The sequence below is a fragment of the Onychostruthus taczanowskii genome, unplaced genomic scaffold (assembly GCF_017590055.1).
Source record: "Onychostruthus taczanowskii isolate IOZ18803 unplaced genomic scaffold, ASM1759005v1 scaffold127, whole genome shotgun sequence".
Classification (NCBI taxonomy): domain Eukaryota; kingdom Metazoa; phylum Chordata; class Aves; order Passeriformes; family Passeridae; genus Onychostruthus; species Onychostruthus taczanowskii.
Window position 1 is genome coordinate 1,100,824 of NW_024498429.1, and position 26,729 is coordinate 1,127,552.

General features: G+C 42.7%; 1 protein-coding gene across 2 annotated transcripts in view; it reads right to left on the minus strand.

The window, feature by feature from the left end:
• The window catches only part of GARRE1 (granule associated Rac and RHOG effector 1), a 52,352-nt gene that overhangs the window by 11,583 nt on the left and 14,040 nt on the right, over positions 1-26,729 (minus strand). The window contains exons 2-7 of one of the 2 annotated variants that reach the window (XM_041396247.1): positions 15,184-16,512; positions 7,481-7,687; positions 5,016-5,156; positions 4,638-4,733; positions 4,338-4,499; positions 3,219-3,377 (exon numbers count right to left, since the gene is read on the minus strand). In XM_041396247.1, the coding sequence (XP_041252181.1) occupies positions 3,219-3,377; positions 4,338-4,499; positions 4,638-4,733; positions 5,016-5,156; positions 7,481-7,687; positions 15,184-15,678 (1,260 nt within the window). In that variant the 5' untranslated portion in view covers positions 15,679-16,512. Of the gene's footprint in view, positions 1-3,218; positions 3,378-4,337; positions 4,500-4,637; positions 4,734-5,015; positions 5,157-7,480; positions 7,688-12,790; positions 12,904-15,183; positions 16,513-26,729 lie in introns of those variants that run through there. The other variant, XM_041396248.1, reaches the window with a different exon arrangement.

The following is a 26,729-nucleotide window of genomic DNA, read 5'->3' on the forward strand; positions in this document are numbered from 1 at the left end:
CAGTAGTTTGGTGTGTGTATATTTTAATTTTATTTAATTTGGTAATCTGCAATTCAGCCCTATTGCAGGGGTCATTTGTAACAGTTAATAACTGTTAACAGATAACTCCTCATAACTGTAATAAGGAGAAATGAACTCAGGAGTGGTTGTTCTCAACTCCCAAGAAAAACACAGTCTGCACCTCAGGCCTGAAGTCAGAGGTAAAACTCTGATTTGGGCAGGTCTGTGTCAGGTTCTGGTTGTGGTGCATGGTTGGTGCCCATGGTCCAGGCTTTGTTGGGGTGTTCCTCCCCCAGGACAAACCTTTGTTTCTTCCCTTTGCAAAAAGCTTTACATTTCTCAACATCTGTCAAAGTCAGGACGTCTGGGATTTCAACTTTACTAGGGAATTTAGTGCTCCTGCAATGCATGTTGATGTTTGCTATGGAAAGGTCTGCTAGCACAAAAAAATAATTTTATCTATTAACTTCTTTGCATGAGGCCAATTGGAAGTTTTACTTCGGCACATCCTCCAAATTCAGCTATTTGAATGTACATCACTTTTATTCAAACATGCAGATTTCATCAGCTGACCCAATCTCAAAATGCAATTCTTATTATACACATGCTAAGGTAAGAACTGAAAATCAGCACTTCAAATTATTTATGTTAAAAAACTACAGCCCAAAATAACCAAGCAAACTAAGTCACAACTCATGGTGCTTTCCCCACTTCATGAGTCGCTTCTTAAAAGGAACAAGGGCACAAGATAGGTTAAAAGCAGTGAGACTGTCAAGTGATGTTTGTCCCAGCTGGGCATTTAAGATACAGATCCACACACAATTCTGAATGAATGCAGACAGCCCAGTATCTACAGCAGTACACCAACGCCTACGTAATGCTGTGCCATGACTCATTTATCTGCCTTCTTCATAAAATAAACTTCAAATAAACACATCCTCCCTCCCCGCCTGGTGGTGCTTAGAGAACAGCTTCCTGTACCTCAGACGTCCATTGTTCTTGTTTTACAGGTGCTTCCTCTCTCCCTTCCACCCAAAGAACTCTTTAAAAACCCAAATTACAATTTCTTGTCACTGCATGAAGCTACATACAAGCGTAACTGGATGTTGTAAAAAAAAGGTGGCACGCAGTTTATAAAGAAAAACCTCAACCCTCATCCCCTTCTAAACTGTAACAAATCAAAGTGAGAATGAAGGAGAGCAGGCTCGCAGGTCTTCTGTCATGTGCACAGCTCATTATGTGCCTTTGAAGAGTGAAGCCTGCTACTTTCAGAACCTGATGTTCATGCAAAAATCTTTGGAGACATTCAGGATCCAACACAAGTGAAACTCCATAGCTCAGCACTGTCATTTGGGAGAATGTGTAAGCAAGTTTTATGGTGACACTCTCCAAAAGTGATGACAAACCTGAAGAATGTCAGTGCTTCAATTAGCAGCAGGTCTAACTCGTTATGTCTAGACTGGGGGACACCAGATTTCCAGATTCCTGAGTCCAAATGTGCCTCGTGCCACTCCTCAAACCCCCTGGGGCAGGACTTGGGTGTGCACAGCACTGAAACCCCCTGGAAAGGAAATGGTGGAAGGGGCAGCATCCTCCCAGGCACTCCTCATCCAGACACTCAGGAGCCACGAGCTGCTCCTGGGCTACAGCACACTCCCCAAGGGCTGCTGAGAAACTCCTTCCTCCTTGGCCTCATTTCCTGTACCTCACTGCTGACTCCCAGCATCCTACCAACTGTGGCAGCTGAAGACACAATCCCCTTTAACCCTATCCTTTTTCCAGTCCTCCTTATATTTATTAGTAGTTAATACACATTTTCTTTCGAAACACCTAAGGAGAAATTTGATAAATCCTACTATTCCACAGTTTCTCTGTCCCTGCAAAAACACCACCTTCTTATGGCTCCTTGTAAAACTTCTCAGACAAAGCACTGCCCTCCCCTGCCCTTCCACCCCTGCATCTCAGTGAAGCAAGGACTGACAGCAGGGGCCCTGCTGCTATGACAGTGATGGTCTGCACCTTAGATTTTAGGCTGCCTTTATATGAACAGTCAGTTGAATTCCAGTACAATTTCAACCTACTTCTCTAACAGGTATTTACTATTAAGGGACTATCTAAGATCTGATATCTAGTATCAAAGGGATCCCTAAAGTAGAAATATCTGGCCAATTCATAATTTCCAATTTATCATTCAACATTACTGGATAACCTTTTATTTTTAACAGTACCAAAAGGTTTAATTTGCTAGGATGGAAGGTCTAGGTCACCTAACCAGCTGTGTGATTTGTCTGAAAAACAGACTTAAAAATATGCAGCTATTTGGGTCCTTTAATCATAAATTCATTACAAAGCCCTCATGGTCCCCCATCACCTTGAACAAGGAATCAGCAATGAGCCAGCAAGAAGCATTTAACTCACTGTACGTTAAAGACTATTCAAAGAATACTTGAAAAAGTTATCATAGGCTACAGTGTACCTTTATCCTTGCATTTCCTTCCTATGCTGAAGGTGCAGCCTTTTCCCCTACTCACAGTAGTCCAAAACACCTACATGTCATGCACAAACACTTCACTAAGTGCAGAGATTGCAGTAATTAGTCATGGGAGCACAAATGCATTTTCTTATCAGAGTATGTTCCAAGCATCTATTTTTATCAGCTGCTTAGATACTGTAAATTCCACAGGTTTTCTTCCCCTCAAGAACACCATGTCTACAGCAGGCATTTAATTTTTCTGTCTTCTGTTGGAGATGTCAGGTAGCATTACCTGGTGCAGAGACTTGCTGGTTTATGCTGGGCAGGAAATTCAGCTTCCAATCACAGCAGAGAGGAAATGAAAAAATGGCAGGTTTTGAAGCTAATTTGAGAGGGGGTAGATGTGTCTTTGGGTCTGTTTAGTTTTTTTAACATGGTCATCTATAGATTTGAAAGTATTTCTATTTCTCTATGAAACAGAAGTTTCATTTCTTGTGTTCTCTCTTGAAATGGAGACCAGGAAGCACCTGGTGCATTCTTCTGTTCCTGTCAGCCACGGACACCACCTACAGACCCCCACTGTACAAGGACACACTCTGCTCAGAATCAAGCAAACTGCAGCACTAAAAAGAGAGCAACACAGAGTAAGACACTGCAAATTAACTTCTAAACTCCAAAATACCTAGCTTCTCCTCAGGGTGTTTACATAACCTTTGTTTTCCTGAGACTATTGGTGGGCACCTACCAGTCCAGCCTGGCCAAACAGCAGCTGCACAGCAGTTTTGCAGGCTCCTCTCCACGTGGAAGGGCAGACCTGGTTCAGCACTTCAGTCACGGGAGAGTCGTCCCGGGGTGTGAGTCCATTGTGGCATCCGGCTTCCTTGATCAACTGCAGCATTGTGTGCTGGAAACAGAATAAACACTCTGTGCTACCCAGCACACGATTCACAAATGGTACCACCAATGCTTCCAGATGGATTTGTCGTTGTGCTACAGCCTCTTCACACAGCTATAATGTCTGCAACCTCTCAGCAGTCACAGAACTGGGAGAGTTCCATTGCAGAACAGAAATATGGAAGATTGTCTCTGCTGTTTGGAACACAATACTGCTCCAAAATCATAAACAGTATTTCTGCTTATGTTCTTATTATTATAAACCAGTTTAATCAAAACTACAAAAAGCACTGCAAAGAAAACAGAAAAGCAGCATTTTGAGCAACTTATTATTTCAACTCTTTCAGGAGCAAGGAACTGGGTTTATCAAAAAAAAAAAGTGAAAGGGGTAAGTAAAATTGCCCAAATTACTTCTGAATGGACATATTTTCCATTTGTTTATACTGAAAATACAATTAACTTCTCCATAATTTAAAATTCTTTCTAAAAAACTGATTCCAGTTTGTAAGATGTCCTCAAAAGGAGCTCTGTTACAAAGTATTTTTTTCAAAAAGTTCCCTTAGTACCAGGCTGGGCTGACTTGTGCACCTAAGAAGAGGAAGGCACTGATATATGCATCACTGGCTGGGGAATCTGTAAGGGCTCACTTTCCTCTGTATTTCTTCATAGCTAACACATCTCTTTTCAAGAAGTTCCAGATGCTTCATTGCATCCTCCATCTCTCTGCCTGTTATGCCTGTGCTTCTCCCATATTTGACCAAAACTGCTCAGGTGGTCAAAATGTTATTAGAAACAGGTGTAGCCCTACAATGTTATCACTATCCTGTTTCCACAGGAAGCCAGGCTGAAAAAAATCACTTTTAAACACAGGTTTGGCATGAAACTCCTCTTATTGTTGTCTTCTACATTTTAATGAATTCTACTCTTTCTCCCCCCATCTTTACTTCTGTGGTTAATTAGGAGTTATTACCGTTTTCAGCTTCAGGTTTTCTGCTGCAGACTCATTGAAGGAGATTCCTTTCAGAAAATGGGATCCAATCTGGACAGGGACAGTGGGCAGCTCACACTGAATGGGCTGAGGTGGAGTCTGCCTCCTTCCTGTTTGCTGAGCTTCAGCTTCACTGCAACAGCCCTGAAGTGCAGAAGAACAGATCAAACAGAAGAAATGAAGACATCAGAAAATCCTAATATGGGTTCAAATGTTTGTGTATTTTAAGTACCCTTTTCAAGGTGAGGAGGGATGAAAGAGAGCAGGTTTAGCAGATCCTACCTGAAGACTTGCTTCAATTGCTTTTGGGTTCAAGTGGAAGCCAGCCTTCATTGCATATTCACAATGACCCAAGCTCTCCAGAGCCCCTTTGTAAGCCTGACATTAAACAGAAAGTTGAGAAAGCACAGGTGTATCAGCAAGGAAGCAAGCACACAGTCACTGTGCCTGGGTACAGCCAGGGACTGCTACAAGGATGTACCTCACTCACTTCTATGGCATACACACATTTATCATGTCAGACCCCAAAGCTGCAGTTCCCAAATACCTCTGAGCTGTCTGTGCTACACAATTCTGCAGGAACACACTCCTTCCCTGTTTCACTCCTTGACCCACTGACTGTACTACATGCACATGAAAGCAGCAGACTTGAAAAACCACCTGCAAAGCACTGTCAATTTTCATGTTTAGCTCTTTGAGCTGATGTTCAGGGATGGCCACAGTCTGTGAGCAGAAAAGCTGCTGAACTTCAATTCCTGCCAAACATCCATCACAGCCTCTTTCTCGCAGTCGAGATGTGGCCTGTAAGGTAAAATAAAAATCCAGGGGGAGGAGGGTAAGCATTAAACCAGGTCAAGCTTAATTAAATTTCAAAAAAGAACAAGAAAGTCCACAGACTTTAAAATCCTCTACAGGAGATGAGAAGCAGCACCTGGAGGAAAGGACCTGGAAGAGACTTTATTATAACTTATTCCACTTCTGCTGCCACTTTGGAAGCAGAACTGATGTAACCTGCACAGCTCATGGGTGCTGCAAGCACTTGGGTTCACCATTTGCTGTTATTATTTCAGCTCCCTGTCAGGACCAGGGATCCTGTTACACAGCCCACACTGTGGCTGTGGTTACCTGAGGACAGACTTTTAACTCCAGCATAAACAGAAAATATGTTAAATCATGTCTACAAGCCCTCCTGTGTTCACAGGTGACACAGTTCATAAAGTTATGGGTGATTACTGTGGTGCAATTTGAGAAGGGCCACACAATGCTGAGATCAACTTAGCACAGCAAGAAAATAGCTTTGTGCCATATGATTTTGAAAAACAAGAAATAAGCCAAATATCTACTTTTAGCTATGAAATCCTACATTATTGTAAAGCAAATTGATGTGGGTTATTTTCCAGTCTAGGAAGGAGTCTTGCTCTAAAAGCAGGATGTCCAAACTGGGGGCTTCTGGTACTACAGCCAAAGGACAGACAGGGGCTCACCTGACAGACAGGATACTGCATTTCCCAAAGTGAACCTTAAGGAGCAAAACCAGTTTTGAGCTACTGACAAAGTATCACCTTGGACTTCACTCTGAAGCAGCAGTGTTCTCCTGCCAGAGAGGCTGATTTTATAGGAAAACAGTGGATTGCCTTCCACTCCAAAGTAAAAAATTGGCAAAGATTTCAGTATTTCACATCACACTTCCATCAAAATTATTTCTATTAGTCTATCTACAATTATGAGAGAGAGATCTTATTTATTTAGAAACCACATATTTTTCTTATGCTATCCTGATACCCTACACAACTATTCCAAATCAGCAATTTCAGTCAATCAAAAATTGAGAAGTTTCTTCTATTGTTATTTTGGAACTATGGAGAATCTGTATTTTATCTGTCTCCTCCCCATATATATTTAACACAGGATTTGATTAGCACAATACTTGTACAAAACTCATTTGAAATACAGGTTTTGTATTTCTGAAAAACAGAAATAGGTGAAGAAGGTTGCTCAAAAGATAAAAAACAAAGCTAAGGCCCTTGATTCTGTGAAGCCAAGTTTAATTTTAACCACAGTTTAAGTAAATTTGATAGCAATTGCAAGGCATTTCTAGAAACTGTAGTAGTTGTAAGAACCTAAGTATATTACACATAAAATTACCTACTTTTATGCCAAAGAAGTACAGCTATACCAGGATTAGACCTGTTACAATTATCTGTAATACACCTAAAGCACTCCCAAATCCCTATTTTATCCAGTGAAATAAATTTATGCTGCAGTAAAAAACACAAATAATCCCTCTGCATCCACGTAATTCATTTGCTTTCCTGTACCTTGCAGATGTTAGTGATAAATTGAAACCTTGACAGGATTTCTAGTCAGGATGGGGCCAAATGAGACTGCACATGCTCCAAGTCCTCTGGATTTAGGGAAAACACACGCTCTGTGTCTGAGTCCATTCTGGGCTATCAGTCTCCAGGCTTCAATACAGCCAGGGAAAGCAGAAAACCTCATAAAACTGAATGTCCTTATAAAAAGCACTGGTTTTGGCTGGCAAAGTAAGGATTCCACAGATGACAGGTGTTTGTCAAAGTACAAGTCCAGAGAGTGGCACATTTAAGTAACACGGGTCAAGCAACATCAAGCTTAACAGCATGAAGACAGAGTGTTAAAAATTACCACAAAGATTTTAAAGTATAGAATAGAATTTGTGCTCAAAAATTGTGAGAAATAGACATTATCTAGATTATTTTTCATCAAGATTTTGCTCTGCTTTCACAGAGACTTGTTGAGGTTTTTATTTTTAATTCCCTCTGTCTGCCCTATTTGAACACTGGTAGTGTTCAAATTACTAATAACAAAATTCTAAGTACTAATTACATTACTAATAACAAAAATCTGCTTGCATTGCTTGTGTGCTCCTTATGTACAACCCTATCACAAAGAAAATTTACACAGGGCAAAGACAGTGCCGTCATCACATGAGCAAAATGAGTTTTAGTGTCTGAAACCAACTGTGCCACGTTCCCCCCTCCAAATGCAGTGTGCCTTTAAAATCAGGTATTTTCTTCCTTTGTCAGGACGCCCAGGCTGACTTCAGCTTTCACTAAATCTACTGTCTTACAGCAAGACCTCCATACCTCTGCTGCTCCTCTCCAGGATCTTATTGCATCTTCCAGCTCATTTGTGGGGTTTATATTCGAGGCTCCAGTCCCACTAACGTTCTTCCTCTCCTGAGCTACAGCTTCAGCAAAGCAGGAGTGTGCCACTGGCTGGACTTTCTGCAAAGCCTGGGACAGGAATTGGAAGTGGACCTGCATCACTGTCAAGAAACATCGCCCAAGTACCTGTGGGAGACAAACAAAGCAGTTTCAAGCACATAGAAGAGCTCATGGAAGTTTCCCTTCTTCCTTTTTGTTTGGTGTTTGGGGTAAGGAACTATGTTAAACCCTGTTTTTTTAAATTAAAATAATGCTTCAGATCATAAGAAAGAGATTATATTTAACCATTTACTTAAAATAGTAGGTGGATAAGTGAGCAGTAGTTTCTGTGAATGAAGAGGACACCAGACTAATTCTGAGTCATTTTTAGTTCTGTACTCGAGTTCTGACTACTTGAGGACTGAAAAGCTTGCTCAGTTACTTGGCAAAATCAAGCACAAAAATGGGAATAGCATATTACCACAAGGACCAAGTCAACACCAAAACCCACCTGCACAAAGCCCTGGCTGAATTTCTGATAAAAACCAAAACAGCAACAACAAACCAATAATTTTAAAACATTAACATAAAATGTAGGGGCTGGCAGCAGCTCACCCTCCAGGCAGAGTGGTAATGGCAGGCAGTGGGCATCAGCAGCCTCCGGCCCCTAACCCCTCACACGGTGCCCAAAGCTGAAATGTGCCACTGGCACAGTGTGACAGAACTGCCTGTGGGACACTGCCCTGACATGGCCCCTGCCATGCTCCCAGGAGGGCAGGGCAGGGCAGGGCAGGGCAGCAGGGCAGGGCAGCAGGGCAGGGCAGCAGGGGCAGCAGGGGCAGGGCAGCAGGGCAGCAGGGCAGCAGGGCAGCAGGGGCTCCCTGGGCTGCGGGCACGAGGTGCCACCCCCCATCCCTCTCACCATGCCCAGGGACACTCGGCCATCCCGGGCACCACCAGCACTGAGAGCTGCTGTGCCAGAGGACTCTGGGGCAAGAACAGCAGAACCAGCACCCAGGGACACCCTGCAGAGCCAGGCTTCCAGCAGGAACTGCTCCTTCCCTGCTCCCTGGGCAGGGAAAGGTGACAAGCGTAGAACTAGAGAACTGCAGAAAAAGGAGGATTCTCCACATAACTGTACAAAATATTTAAAAGCTATTCTAAGTGTTTCTTTCATGGAGTTTACCACACAAAGCCTTTAAAATGTGTATTTGACTTTGATTTATTAAAAAAGACTCAACTTGAATTCCATTTTAGGAATAATTCATAAAATACACAGATAATGTACAAAGCCATCATGCCTTGGAGCCATTAAATCATCTGCCTTATTTTCAGCTACATTCTTCTGGAATAAAACTATTCAGACACAATGTATCTTCCTGGCAGGACTCTCCAGTCACACCAGCAGCTCTATGCATTTACTATCTACTTCAGAACAACCAGTGGTGGCAATGCTTTTTTCCACTGCATCCAGACTCCTTTTGACATTCCATTCTGGTTCAATCACTTCCCTTCTTTGTACAAGGCATAAAATTAAACATTTTTGGTACTTTGACTGACCTCTGAAAGTGGAGCTTGCCTTATTAAAAAAAACAGTCAGCAAATGATAAAATTAAGAAAACTCCAACTTTCCTGGGTACGAGATTAGAAAGATTTATAAGAAAAGTGCAGGAAGAGGCAACTGGTGATCTGAATTATTTCTGCGTAGGAAGAATGCAGTTCTCAGGGGAAGATGAAACTAGCACTCATTAGGAATTTCAAGCTGATTAAATTTCAAAGAATATTTAAGTTACAAAGGTGGAAGCTTCCCCAGCCTGGGAATAATGCTCAAAATAAACAAATTATTTAGGTTTTAAGTGGCAGCACACAGCATTCCTACTTATAACGTACAATGTTAAACAGTGAAGATAAATAGTAACATCTGCTTTACTGACCTTTTATTTTGTTGGGAAAAAATCCATTTCAGCCTTCCTCCAAAATGGGTAAGGATGGTTTAAACTGCTTCACTATCAAAGAGGGGAGGACTTTTGCACTGTTAAACACTCCCTTTGGATGGATGGTAGATGCCAAATTCATTTTAAAGCTTTAAAGAGCTTACTTGGTCAGGTTTTCTGCCAAAGAGCCCCAACTTTGCCTTATCCAAGCTCCCCCACCAGGGCTGGGCACTGACCCCTGTGCAGAGCAGACAGGGAACCTCTGCTGCACATCCCTGAGCAGCATCAGCACATGGATGCAGCTTTCCACTGTCAGAGACACCACCACGTCTTCAAAGTTTATTTGCCCTACTTTGGCATGCAGAAGTGTGGGACTCTCCTCCTTCAGACCAGAATAAGCACAAACCCTGCCAACTGTGCAGGAATCAAAGCTGGAGTCATCTCAGGTGTCAACCAGTGAGATTTCCTTGGGAGTGGTCATGTTTCCTTCATTTCTCAGATTCATTTATATTGCATCATGAGGTCTTCAGCTTCCAAAGTTTTTAGTTTGGAAGTCCACCTTGACTTCCCTGACCTGTGTCAGGCAGGACAGCTTTTGTCTCAGCAGAGCCTTCCCTGCAGGAATCTCTCTTCTCCTGCTCAGGCAGTTGGAAGCAATGGGGATTTTGGTTCCCTACCAACAGGAGCACCAGGTGAGATGTAGTGTAGGTTACTCTGTCCCATGTTATCCTCTATCCCACTTTATCCTCACACAGTCAGCTCTGGAATATTGCACTGGACAAAGTGCACACAAAATTGCCACTTGTCACTGCAAACAGGGATGCCATACAAATTGCCTGGCAAGAAAATCTTGTACAACAGATTCTTTGAAAGAGAACACTACCAGTAATAAAGCAGCAAATAGCAGGTGTCAGTCTCCCACACTTGATACAAACACTGGCTTGCAGTTCTCCAAGTGCCATTTTATGCAATAGAACTTTCTTCTTTTTTTCCCTTTTTTTGGCTATTTCCTTAAACAAGCAGAATGCTCAAAAAGCCAAACACCACAACAGAATTATTCTGTGGTTTCCCCTAAGTGTCCTTGGTGGCACAGCCTGGCTGCCACTGAACTGGTGTGCCCCATTATGAGCCAACAACCTTCCTGTACATGACCAGAAACGGGCAGAATATTATTCAGTTTTACTATCTAGCAGTTCCCTGCAGTTCCAAAGAATGATCTCATGAACAGAACACCAAACACCTCCAAGGGAAGGTTCAGTCCTGCCCACGGGTTGGAATCACTGCAGGCTGAACTAGATTCCAGCAGAAGTTGCAAGACTTGGGAAACCCAACAGACTCATTGCTTCTAGCAGTGACCCTAAAAGGCACTCATGGTAATCTGGTCTTCACAGCTACTGAAGTGGTCACTATCGTTTAGCAGAAAAACAATTCAGTGTAAAGCATTTTAAAAATAAAAAGCAGCAATTAAAATGTAAGACAAAATATTTTTTTGCTACTAACAATTCCTCAACACAGAAGAGTCCGGAGCCAATCCCTGGAAATCCCAGGAAAGAATAATTTAAAAAATAGTTAAATTTGGCTTTACAATGTTTGTTAAGGAAAGCCTACATTTAATATTTACTCAGATATTTTTGTCTCACAAGATTCTTGTTCAAAAAATCTTAGGCTATTTTATACACATAAAAGCCAAAAATTGTCTGAATATAATACAAAACAGAGCACCCAAGAACATACCTGGTGCCCATCCATGCTTCCCTTTTGTACAGGAAGGCAACGTGAGCCTTCCTCTCATTACTACCACTTCTAAGACAATACACACGCCCTGTGTAACCAAAAGTAAATCTTTATATTTTGCATACTGAGGCTTCTGCAAAGCTTCACAAGAGATGGGGAAATACACCTACTTTGACCAGTTTGACTCCTCCCTATGGATTTGCTTTAATGTTTTTATTAACAGAAGTACAGCGTTACTGCATTCCCCCAGCTGACAAAGGGTTTCCAGAAATGGAAAACACCCTGTCATTTACCCTGATTTCCAAGCTGTTCCTCACCCATACAGGCACAGAATACCCAAGAATTCAAAGGTGTTTGAAAGGGGAAAAGAAAAAGAAAACAAAAATCAGCATTTGCATTTCTGAAAATAAGAAACCTTGGGAAACTCCATCTGTCACCACACTTTGATCAAGAGAAGTCACCTTCTTACACAGCCTGGAAGACAGTTCTGAACTAGCAAGCTTTGTTCTAAGTAGCAATAAATAAATTAAAACCCTCATCCCGTGGTGCTATAGTCCAGGGTGCACAACAGTTTCCAGTCCAAATTCAAGTCAGGTATGTTCACCAAAACTTAAGTTTTCTTGATATTGCCCTCCCTGGGGGCAGAGCCCACTACAGCAGATAAAGACTTGTGGCACTGAGAAAAGCCACAGCTCTCTGCTTGACTGCTAAAGGCAAACCTGCTCTGCTTGGACTTCTCATTCCTCCCCAAAACTGCAGCCTGGCTTAAGCAAGGTTTAGGAAAACTGCCATCTCCTTAGCTGGGCTCACGCACAGAAAGCCTCATTCTCATGTCCTTCTCATGAATTTGGGGTTCTGCCACACTGCACCCTGAACTACAACTCACCTGCCCCTGTTTCTGTGACAGCAGCCTCCATCCCTCAAACACGAGCCCCTGCAGAGCCTCCTGGCTCCTGCTCAGCTGCCCCTCAGTGTTCCAGCACCTCTCAATTCTCTCTCAGAGCTGTGAGTTCTTTCAGTCACTCACTAGAAAAGCTGACAAAGCAACTTCAGATACACCTGTATTCCCCTCCTGGTATTTTCCAGGGGAACAATTCCACTATCTCACTTCCCCCACCACTTCCCTGCTCAGTAAACTCTGATGAAGTCAGGCAAGCCCTTTATGTTTTTCTGCTTACATTGTGAGTTTTTTAATCCTGCTGGCAGTTTTATGAAATGTTAACTTTTCTATCCACCAGGGGGAAAAAAGCAAACCACTTTTTAAATTGAAATTTCAGCATCAACAGCTGAGTTTTCAAATCCCAGAAAAGCACAATGGGAGAGGATCTCACCAGGTCATCCTTCTGTCCCTACCAAGGAGCAATTTCACCTAGGTCAGTTTTGCCAGAGGCAGGTTTAACCTGTTCTGTCAGCTCTGCTCCCTACCCTTTGTAGCAATCCACATCAGTGCCCCACTAACATTACAAAGGATTTCCACAGCATCTAATGTGAATCTTTCCTTCTGAAATTTAAGTTCCTTGCTCCACCTTACATGGACATGAAGAACAGACACTGACATGTTGCCTGGCAACTTCTCACATACCTGAGCAATTTTGATTTTTCTTCTCAGCCTCCTCTTCTGCAGAGTCCATCTTTTCAATTTGTCCTCTAGGTCCTATTTCCTGGATGTCTGACTACTCTTGCTCCACTCCTTTGGCTCCCTCTTTCTCCAAGCACACCAGCAGTGCTGTGCACGTGCACTGCTGTGTTTAAGGCCATAATAACCCGTGAAGAGTTCAGTGCTCAGTTAATGGCTCTTGCAGGTTAGGGGTGTGTTAAATACATGGTAAATGTCTCTTTGCACAACAGCAGCAGCACTGATTTATTATTTCCAACTGCACAACACTGACTCTTCCGCAACACGACTCCCACGAGCCCCAGGACTGTTCTCCAGAACTGCTGCCCAGTGGGCTCCACTCTTGAGGCTGAAAAAGTCTATTTAAATATTGCAACATTCAGCTTTCACCTCTGAATTCCATCCCAAGTGCAAAACTCATTTGGCCAAGATTATTTTTAGTTCAACAGGTCTCTCAGCATACTCATATCCTGTGCTTTCAAGTCACCTACAAACAAATATACTCCTGTACTGGCCTCTGCCAAGGTCCATTTCAACAGTGAGCAGCTGCTGCTCCCTGGGCACAGCCACCCAAGCCCTCTGCCTGCAGAATTCACTCATCCACAGTCCTGATGACCCACAGAACAACCATGGAGTCACTGTCAATTCCCCACATCCTGCCGCTGCTTAAGCCAAAGCAGAGCACAACACTTGTCTCATTACACAGAAGTGCCCATAAATCTCACATACTGACCTTTTTCAAAACCACGTGCAAGATGCAGTTTTATTAAGAAAAGGTAGCAGAAAAGTGTGATGAGAAGTGCTGGGACAGCCCAAGAGGTGCAGGCAGGAAAGGCCAGGAGCAGCAGTTCTGCTGCCACTCTGCACAGCCCTGCTCCCACCTCGGAGCTGCTGGGCAGGGAGGGAGCACTGCAGGGGCACACAGAGCCCAGAGCAAGGGCTAGGCCTGGCCCGGCAAAGCCGGGGCCAGAGCAAATTTCTCTGCCTTTAGGCTGGCAGGACGCGCACCCGCCTGACACAAACACTGCTTTGCTCTGCCCCTCAGCTCCCTGCACAGCACAGGGCACAACCAGCACCACCCTGCCTGCCCACCTGACACAAGCAGCTCTACTGATGGCTCAGCACTTGGAAGGACAGCGTTTCCAAGTCCACAAAAACCCCTAGAAGACATCTAGTACTTCATATGCTTTTGCTTTTTTTAATTCAGAAAGTCTGTCAGCACATCTATTATAAATATCAATTAATTACATAAACTCACTCTTTTGTTTGCTAAATATACATTGCTATAGCTTTAGCTAAAGAGTGATGTTATTGGATTGCTTTTAAAAATACCAGCCTACAGAAGACATTTATAGCAAATATATAGCCCATCTTACTTCATTCTATACCAAGTATACAACACTGAGAAATGCAGTACACAACTGCAGGGAGAGCTGCAGGACAAACTGCATCCTCCCCAAGCACTCCATCTGCAAGTGGTGCAGCGAGAGACAGCAGGTAATGCCTGACAGGCACAAACAGTCACAAAGCTACCCGAAACCTGAATCAAAACCAAGAGAACTTAAAGCAGGTTTTCCATTCAGGATATAGTTCTGAAGGAATAACTCTGCATAAAGCTGCAAAGTGAAGAAATACGTCAAAACAGAAGGAGCTACTTAAAACTCCAGGGATTTATTATCTGTGACTATCACTTGACACTGCCAGGTAACACATTTACTGGAGGAGAAATACCCAACCTTCCCAGGCAGGCACGGTGGGAAGCTGAGGATCCTCTCTCAATCCTGATTCTTGGGTGCTCACTGCCAGCATATGAACCTTGTAGCAAAGCCGTGATGAATTTTGACAGCACTAATCTCTCACACAGGGTGTTATTTTCCTCTCACAACAGCTCAAAAAGACAAAAATATTCTAAACAGTGATAAAATCACTCTGTAGTCAACGAATATGTAGTTTTACTGAAACACTGATGACAATATGCTACTCCCATGTGCTCAGGTTTCCCTTCAAAATGGATAACACCAAGGAACCTGTAGGCTGATTCAGAATATGATGGCATAATATTTTTAGAAATGTTAGCTGACATAAACCAGAAAATGGTTTACAACTTTTGTCTAGTTGGTTCTTCTACAGAAATACCTACTAAAACCTAATTTAACATGGATGGAGGTCAGATCTCGCAAATGACTTAGTATTTTCTTAGTATGAAAGAAATGAAGAGCTTCTTTTTCCATCAGCATTACCCACAAACACACAGCATGGTGGAGAAAACTTTTGGAGCAGAAGGGATTTTGAAGAGAAATCCAATTAAGAAGGAATGACACAAATTCACGTGCAAACCAGTATCCTCCAAGGTAACCTACCTCAATGTCTTGTAGGCTGAACTCTTTTTGATCTTTGAAGTTCGCAGCTCCTGCACTCAGTTCCATCAGCATTTTTGCTATTTCTGGTTTTATTGCTGCTGTGAGTCGGCTCGCCGCTTCCATGACATGTTCCTGCACGTCTTTCAGTTGCATAGCTGCCTTAGAGTAGTGCGAGTTCCTGAACACGCTGCTGAAAAGGTCTGTGAGGAAAGTGCTCGTACGGCAAAACACGTTGAGTGCATCCAGGTATTTGGAGATTCCCTGCTGGATGTCTGCGATCGGAGTCGTGTGGGAGGCGGGGTGGGAGCAGCCGCCGGCAGCAGCCGGGGACACCAGGGGGGTGCTGGGGGTGGCCGAGGCCAGCGGGGCGCTCAGGGTCCTGCCCAGCTCGGGCATTTGATACTGCTGGTGTTGCTGCACCTTCTGCTTGGACCCGCCAAGCAAGAAGCGCCGCTTATAGTCCATTTTGCTTTCTTGTGCACTGCAGCAATACATAAGTGAGTGCTTGTCCAGAGAGTTCTTGAATTAGCAATCACTTGTCAAATTCCTTCCTCGGGTATCTATGTACAGTACCGGTGCAGGACTGTGTACATAGGTTTCACAAAAGGCATTTCAGAAAGGCGAGCGTCTGTATAATCTGTATCAGCAGTGGGAACGGCAGCAGATTTGCTGACTCTGTGTTTTCAATGTTGGGTGCAGCCCTGCTGCAGTTATAAACTGTACTCAAAAAGCAAGCCCAAGTATCTCAATAATGCTCTGTCCCTTTGTGGTATCCCCTCTGCAGGCAAAAAAGCAAGTGGAGCAGAGAAGTGATCGCCTTCAAGTTCTTCACGAGCACAACACCGTCTCTTGCTGTTGCATCTACGAAAATTAATTTTGTCAATGCAAATAATAGTTTTAGAAGCAATACCTTAATACAATTCTCCCATTAGTAGTATCAGGAAAAGTGGAGCAAACCACCGATCAACAGCGATTATAAAAGCAGTGCAGAGGCTCTTTCCTTGAAAAAGCAAATCCTTATGTCAGCAGATCAAATATCTCCAAATGTCTTGACAGATCCAGTCTGCCAACTCAGTTTACTTGTAGTGTCTCTTCTTAATATTGGAGGGGGGAAAAAAAATCTGGACTGTTTGCAGAAGACTTTGCAAGTATAAGCTATTAAAAACTAGAGTGTTTGTTATTGCAAGCCTTCTTCCCCTTTCCCTGTTTGTTGAGGTAGTTGTTTCCGTTGTAACTTTAAGAAGTGGTGCTTCCAGACTGCGTTTGCCCTCAATTGCAGACTCAGAACAAAAATGCACAAATGTATTTGTAAGGCCTCTAGGTCATTTCCTGTGAATGGGGAAAAAAAAAAAAGTTATACATCAGAGAACAATGAGAAGGTTTAAAAATTTAACTCCTGCAGTGTCCTGGTTCACATCTCTGGGCACACACTGTCAACAACACCCAAGATCCAAAGGGAAGAACTGCACTGAGCTGAAAAAACTGTTAGAAGCCAGTGTCATCCTGTGGCTAAACTCAACACTGTTGGATATTTTCTTGTTAATTCTTTCATTGTAGGCTGTCAAACTTAAGAGTCTGGTCAACCCCCAGTGCAAGTCCTGCACAGTTAAGAACAGTGCAAGGTATTACTGCACAGCTCAAGGGGAGTTCATCACATTTTGTAATCTCATCCTTTAAAAATAATTTTAAAATGAAATCAATTAAAACTTCATGCACCATAATTTATTGCAGAACTCTCCCATTCATTTTAATAGTTTAGTAAGTCGACAGATAGAGGTCCCTAGTTTTTTATTTAGTACAACAACAGACAAATCTTCCTAATCCTGAGATTAGCTGAGAAATACAACATTCATGTCCCATTCCAGTGTGATGGGCAGGCAGCATCTCTCATACACAAGGTGGTACATGAGGCACAACTGCCTAAGAATATGATTGCACTAAATAGCACTCAGCACATATCCAAGTAGGGAGGAAGCACAACTTCTGTACTGCCCTGCTCCTGCTGGCAAACCCTGCTGCAGCTGGAGAGCCAAGAGCTCCTGGAGGGCATCTGCAGGAAGGCGAGCAGAGCCTGAGCAGGGACAGGGATGAGATGGAGCACCAGGTGTTCAATAGCAGACACTCAAACAGTGTCAGGACAATATCAGAAGGATACAACTCCTCCCATCAGTTTGCCCAGTCCTAGCTCCAGTCACACTTCAGGCCACTCTCTCCCTTCTCCTACACACACCCCACTCGATTCTATCAAACAAGGGCGTCCTTTTCCTTACTGCAGCAATTGCAATGTCAAAGGCACTTGGAAGAATAGTCCAGGAAGCCTTTCATTTAACAACAAAATGTTCCTTTAGCTATTATATTTGAGCAATGAAATCTGTAGCAATATTGTCAGAATGGTTGGGGAAGAATTTCTTATTTCCACCTGTGTGAACACACACAATATTCACTCATTCATTCCCTTTTTGGCACGCATGTAGGACACAAGCATCCCACAGATAAAGAAGGAGGCAAGACACAGCAGGACAAAACATCCAGAGCTGGCTAGTCTCACCCCCACTAAAACAACAGGACACAAGTTTTTCAGGAACTCGTTGCTGCAGATGGTTTTGCTTCAGAGATCTGGAGCAAATATTCTTTTGTATTTGCACTTTTAAAAACCTAAAACTCAAAGAAACTCCCACATGCATTTTAGCATCTTTTAAGTACTCCAAGCTGACTATTTACCTCCCTAACTACTTCTCTCAATATTCACACTGAATGTGTCAAAATGCAAGAAACTCATTAAAACCGTAATTTTCTAGGATGTCTTGATGTCACATGCATAGCTGAAAATAATTTTCTCCTTGTTTTATGAGTTATGGTGTCTTACAGTGGAGAGCATGATTAAATTGGTTTCCTTGATTGCATATAAATGTAAATGGAATAAGAGAGTTCGTTAATTTAAATGCAACATATAAGTAAATTAGTGATTGTTTTTCCTAAGTAGACATGACATTTCTCATTGTAGAGGAACTTAAGAAATGATCATAAAAGAAAAAACTAAGAAGGAAGGGTTTTCAAGCTCTAGGGTACTGATTCAGATGAGATTATCAGAGATGCACCTCAGCTCAGTGCTTGTGATTACACACAGAGCCTGTCAGGATCAAACACACTGAACCATCATTTGGAATGGTTAAATATTTAGCTATTACATAAACCTGCTGCATAAAAGAACATAAATGCAATGCATAGGAAAAAAATGGTGGCTTCCTATTTTCTACAGTTATAAACAAAAATGACAAATCATTGTGTTTTACTTCTACACAATTTTGTAGTCAAACTTGCAGGTACTTACTCAACTCTTCAGCTTCAAAATTCCCTAGTAATAAAACCTACACAGAAGCTTAAAGAGGACAGCCTGTATCTTCAGCTGATATTTATTCAGAGAGAGGAAAGCTGCACGCCTCAACACCAGACATGTGTCTGAATACTATGTCTGAAACTCTATAATGAGCTCTCTGACATGCTACATACAAAATAAACATTCCTCATTTTGCATCTTTTTCTGAAAAAGTGAAGCGCAGAAGGTTCCCACGCCCTCCCTTCCCTTCCCCCCTGCTTTTGGTGTGTGCACTGAATGGGAGAGCTCCAGCCTGAACTGCAGGGACTTCAGGCCAATCTACCTCTTGCCACCTTAGGGGGAAAAAGTAACCAAGGGTTTCCTTCTAGTGACACAAGAACAGCATGTTATCACCCAAAATATAAACCTTAAGCTTATACTTCGTTTTGTGAAAAATAGAAATACCCACAGAAACCAAGTGAAGGAATTACCAAAAAAGTTACCATACCACAGGAAAAGGTATTTTAGTCCTTCCTTTATGTAATCAAAACCAAAACAGTGCTGTTAAGGTACTATTAAAGACTGTAACAGAATTAATATATAATATAAACCCAGCTCCACACTGAACACTACCCTGCTTGGCAAAACACTGCTGGAAAAGCTCAACATGCTGTTTGCATTCTCACTTCAAGGAGTTAATGCCAAAGTTAAGGAACTGCTGCGAGTTTGGTCTGTTTGAACTTCCACGGAATCAGACAGCTGCACAAGCTCCTCTAAAAATGGTTCTATTTGCATAGAGGAAACAGAAATTGCAGGAAAATGAGTGCAAATGCAAATCTGTTCACTACTTTTTTTAAATGTAGCATCCAAATATTTTTGCTTAGGTACTTCCCAGAAAAATGTTTTTTCCTAACTTCACCAGTTGCAAGAGACATGAACAAACAGGGAAGACTTTCAGACAAGTGGAGTTTGGTACCCCCCAGTTTGTTTTGGACCAGCATGAGGAGTTCAATTCCCCATCTGTCCTGTTTGGGATTACCCTGCTAGAAGAGAAAGCAACGTTTTCCCTGAATCAACACAAGGAATTGAGCAGAGGAAGCAGTGCTTTTAAAAAGATTCTGACCTCAACTTTAAAAACTGGCAAAAGCTTGCCTTCAGTTGGTGTTTTTATGGATTCCGTTGTCCATCCAGAGAATATGCAATAAAACACAGAAGAGTAAGATAGTCCAAAACACCTGAGCCAACTTTTTGAATGTAACATTTCATGCTGGTTTGAATTAGATGAGATACAGATTCCAGACCTCAGGATGAACTTAGGACCGCACCCACCATTTATGTAAAACAAACTAAATCCAATTAATGTTCAAAAAAAAGCCAAGTCCAAAAGAGACAACCCAGAGCAGCCAGATTGCTTACCCAGGAAAAGCCTGAACAAACAAACCCACTGCGAGGCCAAAAGGCCAGGAAGCTGCCAGAGCCAAGGGCCTCCTGTCAAAAACACACAGAAGTCTCGCTGACATTCAGAGATACAAATGTGGTGCAAATCCAAAGTCACTCCACGAGGAAAGGTGGCATTCCACCTTCACAGGTTCCTGCCACTAACGTGTACGTCCCATCCATCACCTGGCCAGGCCACCCAAATGTGAACACCTTAAACCAAAGGTATTCCAAATGGTCCTCAGCACCTGCACAGCAACCTGGCAGCAGGAGGGCAAGGGAAGCCTGTACACCACTTCCTGAGGACTGCTCAGCGTCCCTCTGTCCCCAACACAGGGGCTCAGGGCTGGAAGAGCGAGCAGGCAACAACAATTTGTGCGTGGGCATGGAGCTGCACAGAGCGGCCGCGGAAAGCGCGGCTGGCAAGGAGGGCGCGCAGAGCCCGGGGGGCACCGGCAGCACCTCGCCGGCCGGGGCAGGAGGGCAGCACGGAGCCCTGACTGCGGAGCCTGCAGCCGGCAGCGTGGTTCGAAAGCATTACTGGCATTACTGAAGCAGCAGAAACGGGAAGGAGCCCAGGCGGGAGCCTGGCAGAGGCAGCACCAGCGCGCCAGGTCGGGCTGCATCCCCAGGAGCAGCAGCAGGTCCTTCCTGCCCCCTGCTACACGGTCACTAATGGAGCTAACGACACAAGGGACCAGGACAGATGGTGGAAACTCCTCCAGGTAAACTTCTCAGGATCCCCATAAATGATCAGTTAAAATAAATGATAATATTTATAATACCTCATAAATGATGGTTAAAAACAACAGTCAGGTGTCCCCAACTACTTTTTGGGAGGTATTTTAAGACAGACATCACATTTTTCACTCAAGAGTTGATTCATTTTACACTCTCCCAAACTGAAGATGGATTACATCTACAAAACATATCTAATCAAAAATACTAGAAATTGGAATTTGAAATTACTAGAAATTGGAATTGGTCTGGAATTGAATCCCAGACCAGGGATTCAATATAACAAACAGTTCTAATTTCAGCAACAAATCTCAACCTGATAAATTAAATTCTGACTTTGACTACAATTTTTCCACTACTCTCATCAATCCATCTATTCACCACATCTATTAATATCAAAATCGCCACAGGAATGGCACCTGTCTAATATATTCAATCCACCCATGAAGAGCAAATGGATCAAATGAAATGTGTGTGAGTTTTTAAAATTTGTTTTCATTTTCGAACACTGTTTTGAACATAAAACTTTACAGAATAATACAAGAGCTGAAACTAAGTTTCAAAAAATCAACAAGAAGAGCAAGAGCCACCTTCAAGTAATGCTGGCTGACAGAAAATATGCATCCATCTTAAGATGCAACCAAGTTATTCTGCACCTGGAATTTCTTACCGACACATCATAAATACTTCAAGCATGCAAATGCTTTCATAGGGGTTGACAAGTATTGATTATCTTCACTGCCAGGGCAAAGGAGGCTTAGGGTTTTTGCAGACTCACTCCCACAGATGGCAGGATGCAGGCACAGGACAAGAGCCCCAGCAGGCCAGGAATGGCAGCAGGGAGAGGACTCTCCTCACCCAACCCCGACTGCTTCTGGGCTGGAGCTGCAGGTCCAGGATGGAAAACCAGCATTGCTTCCCAAGGCTTTCTAATGGGCTGCAGCCTCCAGGAGACCCAGGCACCTCCTGCATGTGTTTTTCAGTTTGGTTTCTTTTTGTCACCCAAGTTGTAAAAATCTCCTATTAGAGGAGGATGGAGAAAAGTCAGAAATACACCATTATACCAAAATTATTTTAGTTCTTGTTAGCTCATGAATCGCTCATTGGGATTCCAGTTTGGCTGCTTGCCCAGAACAGTTGGAGGAAAAAAAACCAAAACAAAAAAGTAGTCAAGTGAATCCTTAGTGAATCCATGAAGCTCCTGTTGGACACACCCTTCTCCCAGGGTGTCCCCATTCCCAGGATGTCCCCATTCCCAGGGTGTCCCCACTCAGCAGAGCCCACCCTCCCAGCTCCCTGGGGGCAGATGGGTGCCAGCAGCCACCCTGGAAGTGCCCCTGTGTCCTCCCTGCCCCAGCTGGGGACCAGAGCTCCCAGAACACACCCCACAGGGCCTGTGCAATTAGCACAGCTCAACTAGAATCAAACTGAGCACCTCAAATTTCAACAGAGGAACTTATTAATTTGGAACCTGCTCTCAGTTAGCAGTGAAGCAATCACCAACCAAAGCACTGAGATCTGTTAAACCAGCAACCTGGTTTATTAACTCAAAAGACCAATTTCACTGATTATGTATCTACCTAGTATTTATAGACAGTCTCTGAACTAATTTATTATGCTTTTGTCTGGAGTTTATTCCCTTCAAAACAACACTCCTTAAAGCAACGACTGTTTTTTTCTGTCTCCTGCATTTGTACTGAACAATCCTGTTGGGGTGAATTTCTGTTAGGTGCCCAAAAAGACAAGCAAACAGAAAAATATGTCTATGCCCTGCCCAAAAAATCCAAATAACCAATGACTGTCATGAAAACCACTCAGAAACAGAGAGGACTGGAAAAGGCTGAGGAACATAAAATTTGGGGAGTTAGGTAAGGGTCCTGCCTGCTTAGCACTGCACCACCTCACTTCCAAATCTTAGCCCTTCAGACAAAAACCCTATAAACCTGTGTAATTACACTCCCTAAAAGACAGACATGGAATCAGTCAGATTCAGACTTGCCAGCCCAGAGAACTGGATTTTTCCAAGGCAGAGCCTACAGTCCATCAGGAGACTCCTCGCATTTTGTTTGAAGTAAAACATGTAACACTTGAAATTGCACTAACTCAAGTCTCAGCAATGAGATATGACAACAAAAGGAAAAGCTGGTGAAAGGAATGTGTTAAATCAGAGTTTCTTCCAGCCTTGTGTGCCTCCACCAGCATCAAAAACAGATGCCTGTGTCAGATCAGGAGCACTGCTTCAATCCTCCCTTGGCAATAGGTGCTTATGTTATCTATTTTGAAAGCAGCCCCCCTTTGAAAACAGAAAGGAAATAATGCCCATTCTTTTGGGAGAGCAGCCTAACAAAGCCCCTGCACACAGCAAGAGGAATTCCCACACATGACTCAGCCAAGGGAGACTCCAGGCTCCATCTCCCAAAAGCGTGCACTCGCCACCACACTCACCCAGTAGAGCTGGAAAATGTGCTAGGATGAGGAAAAAGCTCGTGGGACCAGACTGAGAACAAGCATAAGCAGCACAAATTTCTGTAGAAAAGACACAGCTCTGCCTCCCAGAACAGCTCACCTACAGAATTCTCTGATCCTACAGGACTGCTCAGGAAGAGACACCTCTGCACACGGACAGCCATCCATGTGAAAAATAAACTTCCCTTCCAAAGAGAGGCAAAAACTGCAGGAAGGGTTTCAACCCAGGGACAGTGAGTGACAATTTCTAGAAAATCCTGAGATTAAATTAACATGTTCCTGTAAATTACCTTTTTAGGCCACAGATTCACTTCCTGATGAAGGGAAGTCAGGAAGGAAAGGTTGAGCTAGAGAAATATTCAATTAAGCATATATGGAACAGGAATATTACTTGGTCAGGCTTATGCACATTGGTCCAGTTATGGCCACCTGAGACAATTCCCAAGTCTGTCTTTGCACTCCCACCCAGCACATCACATCCACACTTGAAGTCCTCCTAAGCAGAAGCCACCTACAATTCTTCTTCACCCTATCACTCCTGATTACTGTATTCAAAAATATAAATGTAAACACAGAGTCTACGACGGTGCTTTCTTTTTAAAACTTCACTGAAAAAACAAGCATTAAGAAAACAAATTTAATTGTTTCTCAGTTGTGTACAGAAAACTCCAAAAATCACCATTTCCCAAGTTTATGCAGAAAACCAGCTTTCACATGGGGGGGGTGAACGCAATACAATAAAAACAGTAAAAAAAAAGTCCAACACTAAACCATCCTACTGTAACCATGAGGTTACAGTAGACATCTTAAACCTCTGGGCTCACTTCAGTAATGAACTTAGGGTCCAAATCAGAGTTAAACTCCTTGCTACACCATCAATTGCAGCTTTCCAGCACAAGCAAATGTCGTATTTCATTTTCAGTAACTGGGAAGAGATGTTTTCAATACACATTTTAAGATCCATGTTAGAAATTTCTACTAAAATTCGTTAAAGAGGTTTAGGAAATCACTTTGAAGAGCTTAGTTACTGCTGAGTCAGTGCAGATCAAGAAAGCAGGCAGAAGGCTCCACGTAGAGCTTTATTCTCATCAGCTTAAAAGGATTTGTCCATGGACTCAAACACTGCAGAAAAAACTTCCACACTCAGAAAAATGGGAGTAATTCCCACTCTTTGACCAAGCACACAGAGAAATAAAAGAGACATCATCAGAGACATTCTTCAACACATCTTCTTTCAAGAGTTAGGTTCTTCTGAGGAAGCTTTCATTGTCCTGAACAAATCACATCTTAAACAAGACTTGGAAAGACAAGTGGGAATAAGAACCCAGGTCAATACTACACTATTCAGGCATGACATACTGCATGCTCTAACACATTTTATATATATACACACAGGACTAAGGGACTAAAGACACTCAATTAATTAGGGATAAATTCATCAACTCATACATGGCGAAAGAATCCAAACGTCACACACAGAATGATGGGCTCTGGTCTGATCATCACCATTGAGGAAGGTGATCTCAGTGCTACAACTGACTGCTTTTGCTAAACATCAGCCTGATCCTGAATGGCAGTGAGAAGAACAGATCTGGAAGGGAACAGCTGTGTTCTGTGTTTTCCAGGGAAAAGCCAGACACATATTTATGCCAGTGCATAAATTCATGACTTACCCAGACTTTCAATTGAGTGAGCAGTTCTGGTCTCTTATCACCCGCCCCCGACAGAGGCGCTCACCTGGGTTACTGAACAGTCTGACCACAGCTCAGGAAACCCCAGATGCAGCAAGCTGTTGAGGACAGTTTTAAATCAGTATTCCCACAAATTCACCCTGCTCTTGCCTTTCCCTACAAATCCATGTATAACCTCCAAGGGATAAAATAAAGGCTGTTGAGGTGGATCCGTTTTGGAGCCCGAATCAGCAACTTTTCCTTTGTCACTCTCCACCCCCAGCAACCACTGAGTGCAGTGGAACAGTCCCAACGACACAAGTGCCACAAGGACACACTGTTTACAACTCCTCTGCAAACAGAAACATTTCCTCATCCCAGCTCACCCTCTCCCTCTCAGACTTGCAGCCCTTCTGCTGCTCCTGCAAACACAGATCCCACATTTCAGAAACGCCCCAGGACTTGCACTTCCCAGCACACACACGTTTGAATTTTCCCACTGAAATAAATATCCCTAAGCCAAACTGTTTTAAGAGTTTGTGACGCTATACAAGTTTAAAAAAGCTAAACTCAGAATAACTTCAGTAGGCATTTTAATTATTTTAGTAGTGTTGGATAAAAGTAGTATTTCAAGGCAGAGAAAATTACAGATCATCCACACATTTAAAGCTCTGCTATGAAGAAGGAAGTTCTGAGTACTAGAAACACGAGACAGATTATGTACAGCAAATCCTGTAAAGCCTGTATGTGATTTTTTTTGCCTGTTTGCAGCAAGGATGATGAAAGCTTTCAAAACATTTGGAGTAACTCAACACCAACAATCTTTCCTTACCCAAATTACTATGCTGCTCCTGAATTCACAACACTTGCCACAGAATTCATCTACAACATTCTCAATACCAGACTACATCAAAACAATGAAAAAACCCTGCATATGCACTTTCTTAGCTGCATTAAATGTACTAATCCTAACGCCCTTGTACAAATGAAGTGTCATACTAGCATGTACTATCTAGCATGAGGAAACTATCCTCTTTTTGATTTAATAACTATTACTGTAAACACTCCTTTGTGACTGAAATTAAAACCTAATCCAATATTTACTAATATTTATTCCCTTCAGTACAGAGTAGGAGCTTTATCTTAATGCCCTCCCAACTCATTCATTGAAAGTCTCTGACTTGAGAAGTATTAAGTATTCTGAAATGATATTAATTTCATTTCCAAAAATAAGGAGCAGGAGTCCATATCAGAAAAACTGACATCAGCACATCCCCTCAGTGCCACAGGGCAGTTGCAGCCAGGGGGTTTTGCTGTTTGTGCACACAGAGATTCTGTCTCCACAGCACAGCTCCTGTCCCAAGAACAGCCCTTCCAAATGCTTTATGGGCTCACTGTATTTGAGCAGCAGTAAATTCATCACTGAACAGCTGGAGTTTTGCCCAGGAAAACAAACTATATTCTACACTGAAGAGAGAGACATGATGATTACGCCTTTCATATCCCTCTCATGCTGAAAATTATGGAATTACCAGAAAACTGTAATCATGAAAATGTTAAACTAAGGAGAATGTATTTTTACAGCAAATGAACATAATTATGTTTACCATATTTGGGCCCAAAGCTGGCTGGCAATTCAGTCTGTATATAGACAGCAGTATCTGATTCACTGTCACAGGATATGAATAAACCAGAGCAATCCAGTGTGAATTACAGTCTCCCTCCCATAACAAAATCAAACATTAGTGTGTACATAATACTATAAAAGCATAATACTACTGTAAATAGCAATTTCATATATAGTAGTAGCTGAGTAGTTTTCACTTTAATTCTAAAAATCATTCTTGAACTAGACTTCTGTAACAGGAGACTTTTGGTACTGTCAAAATGCTTTATTTCTAACAAATCTATAGCTTGTA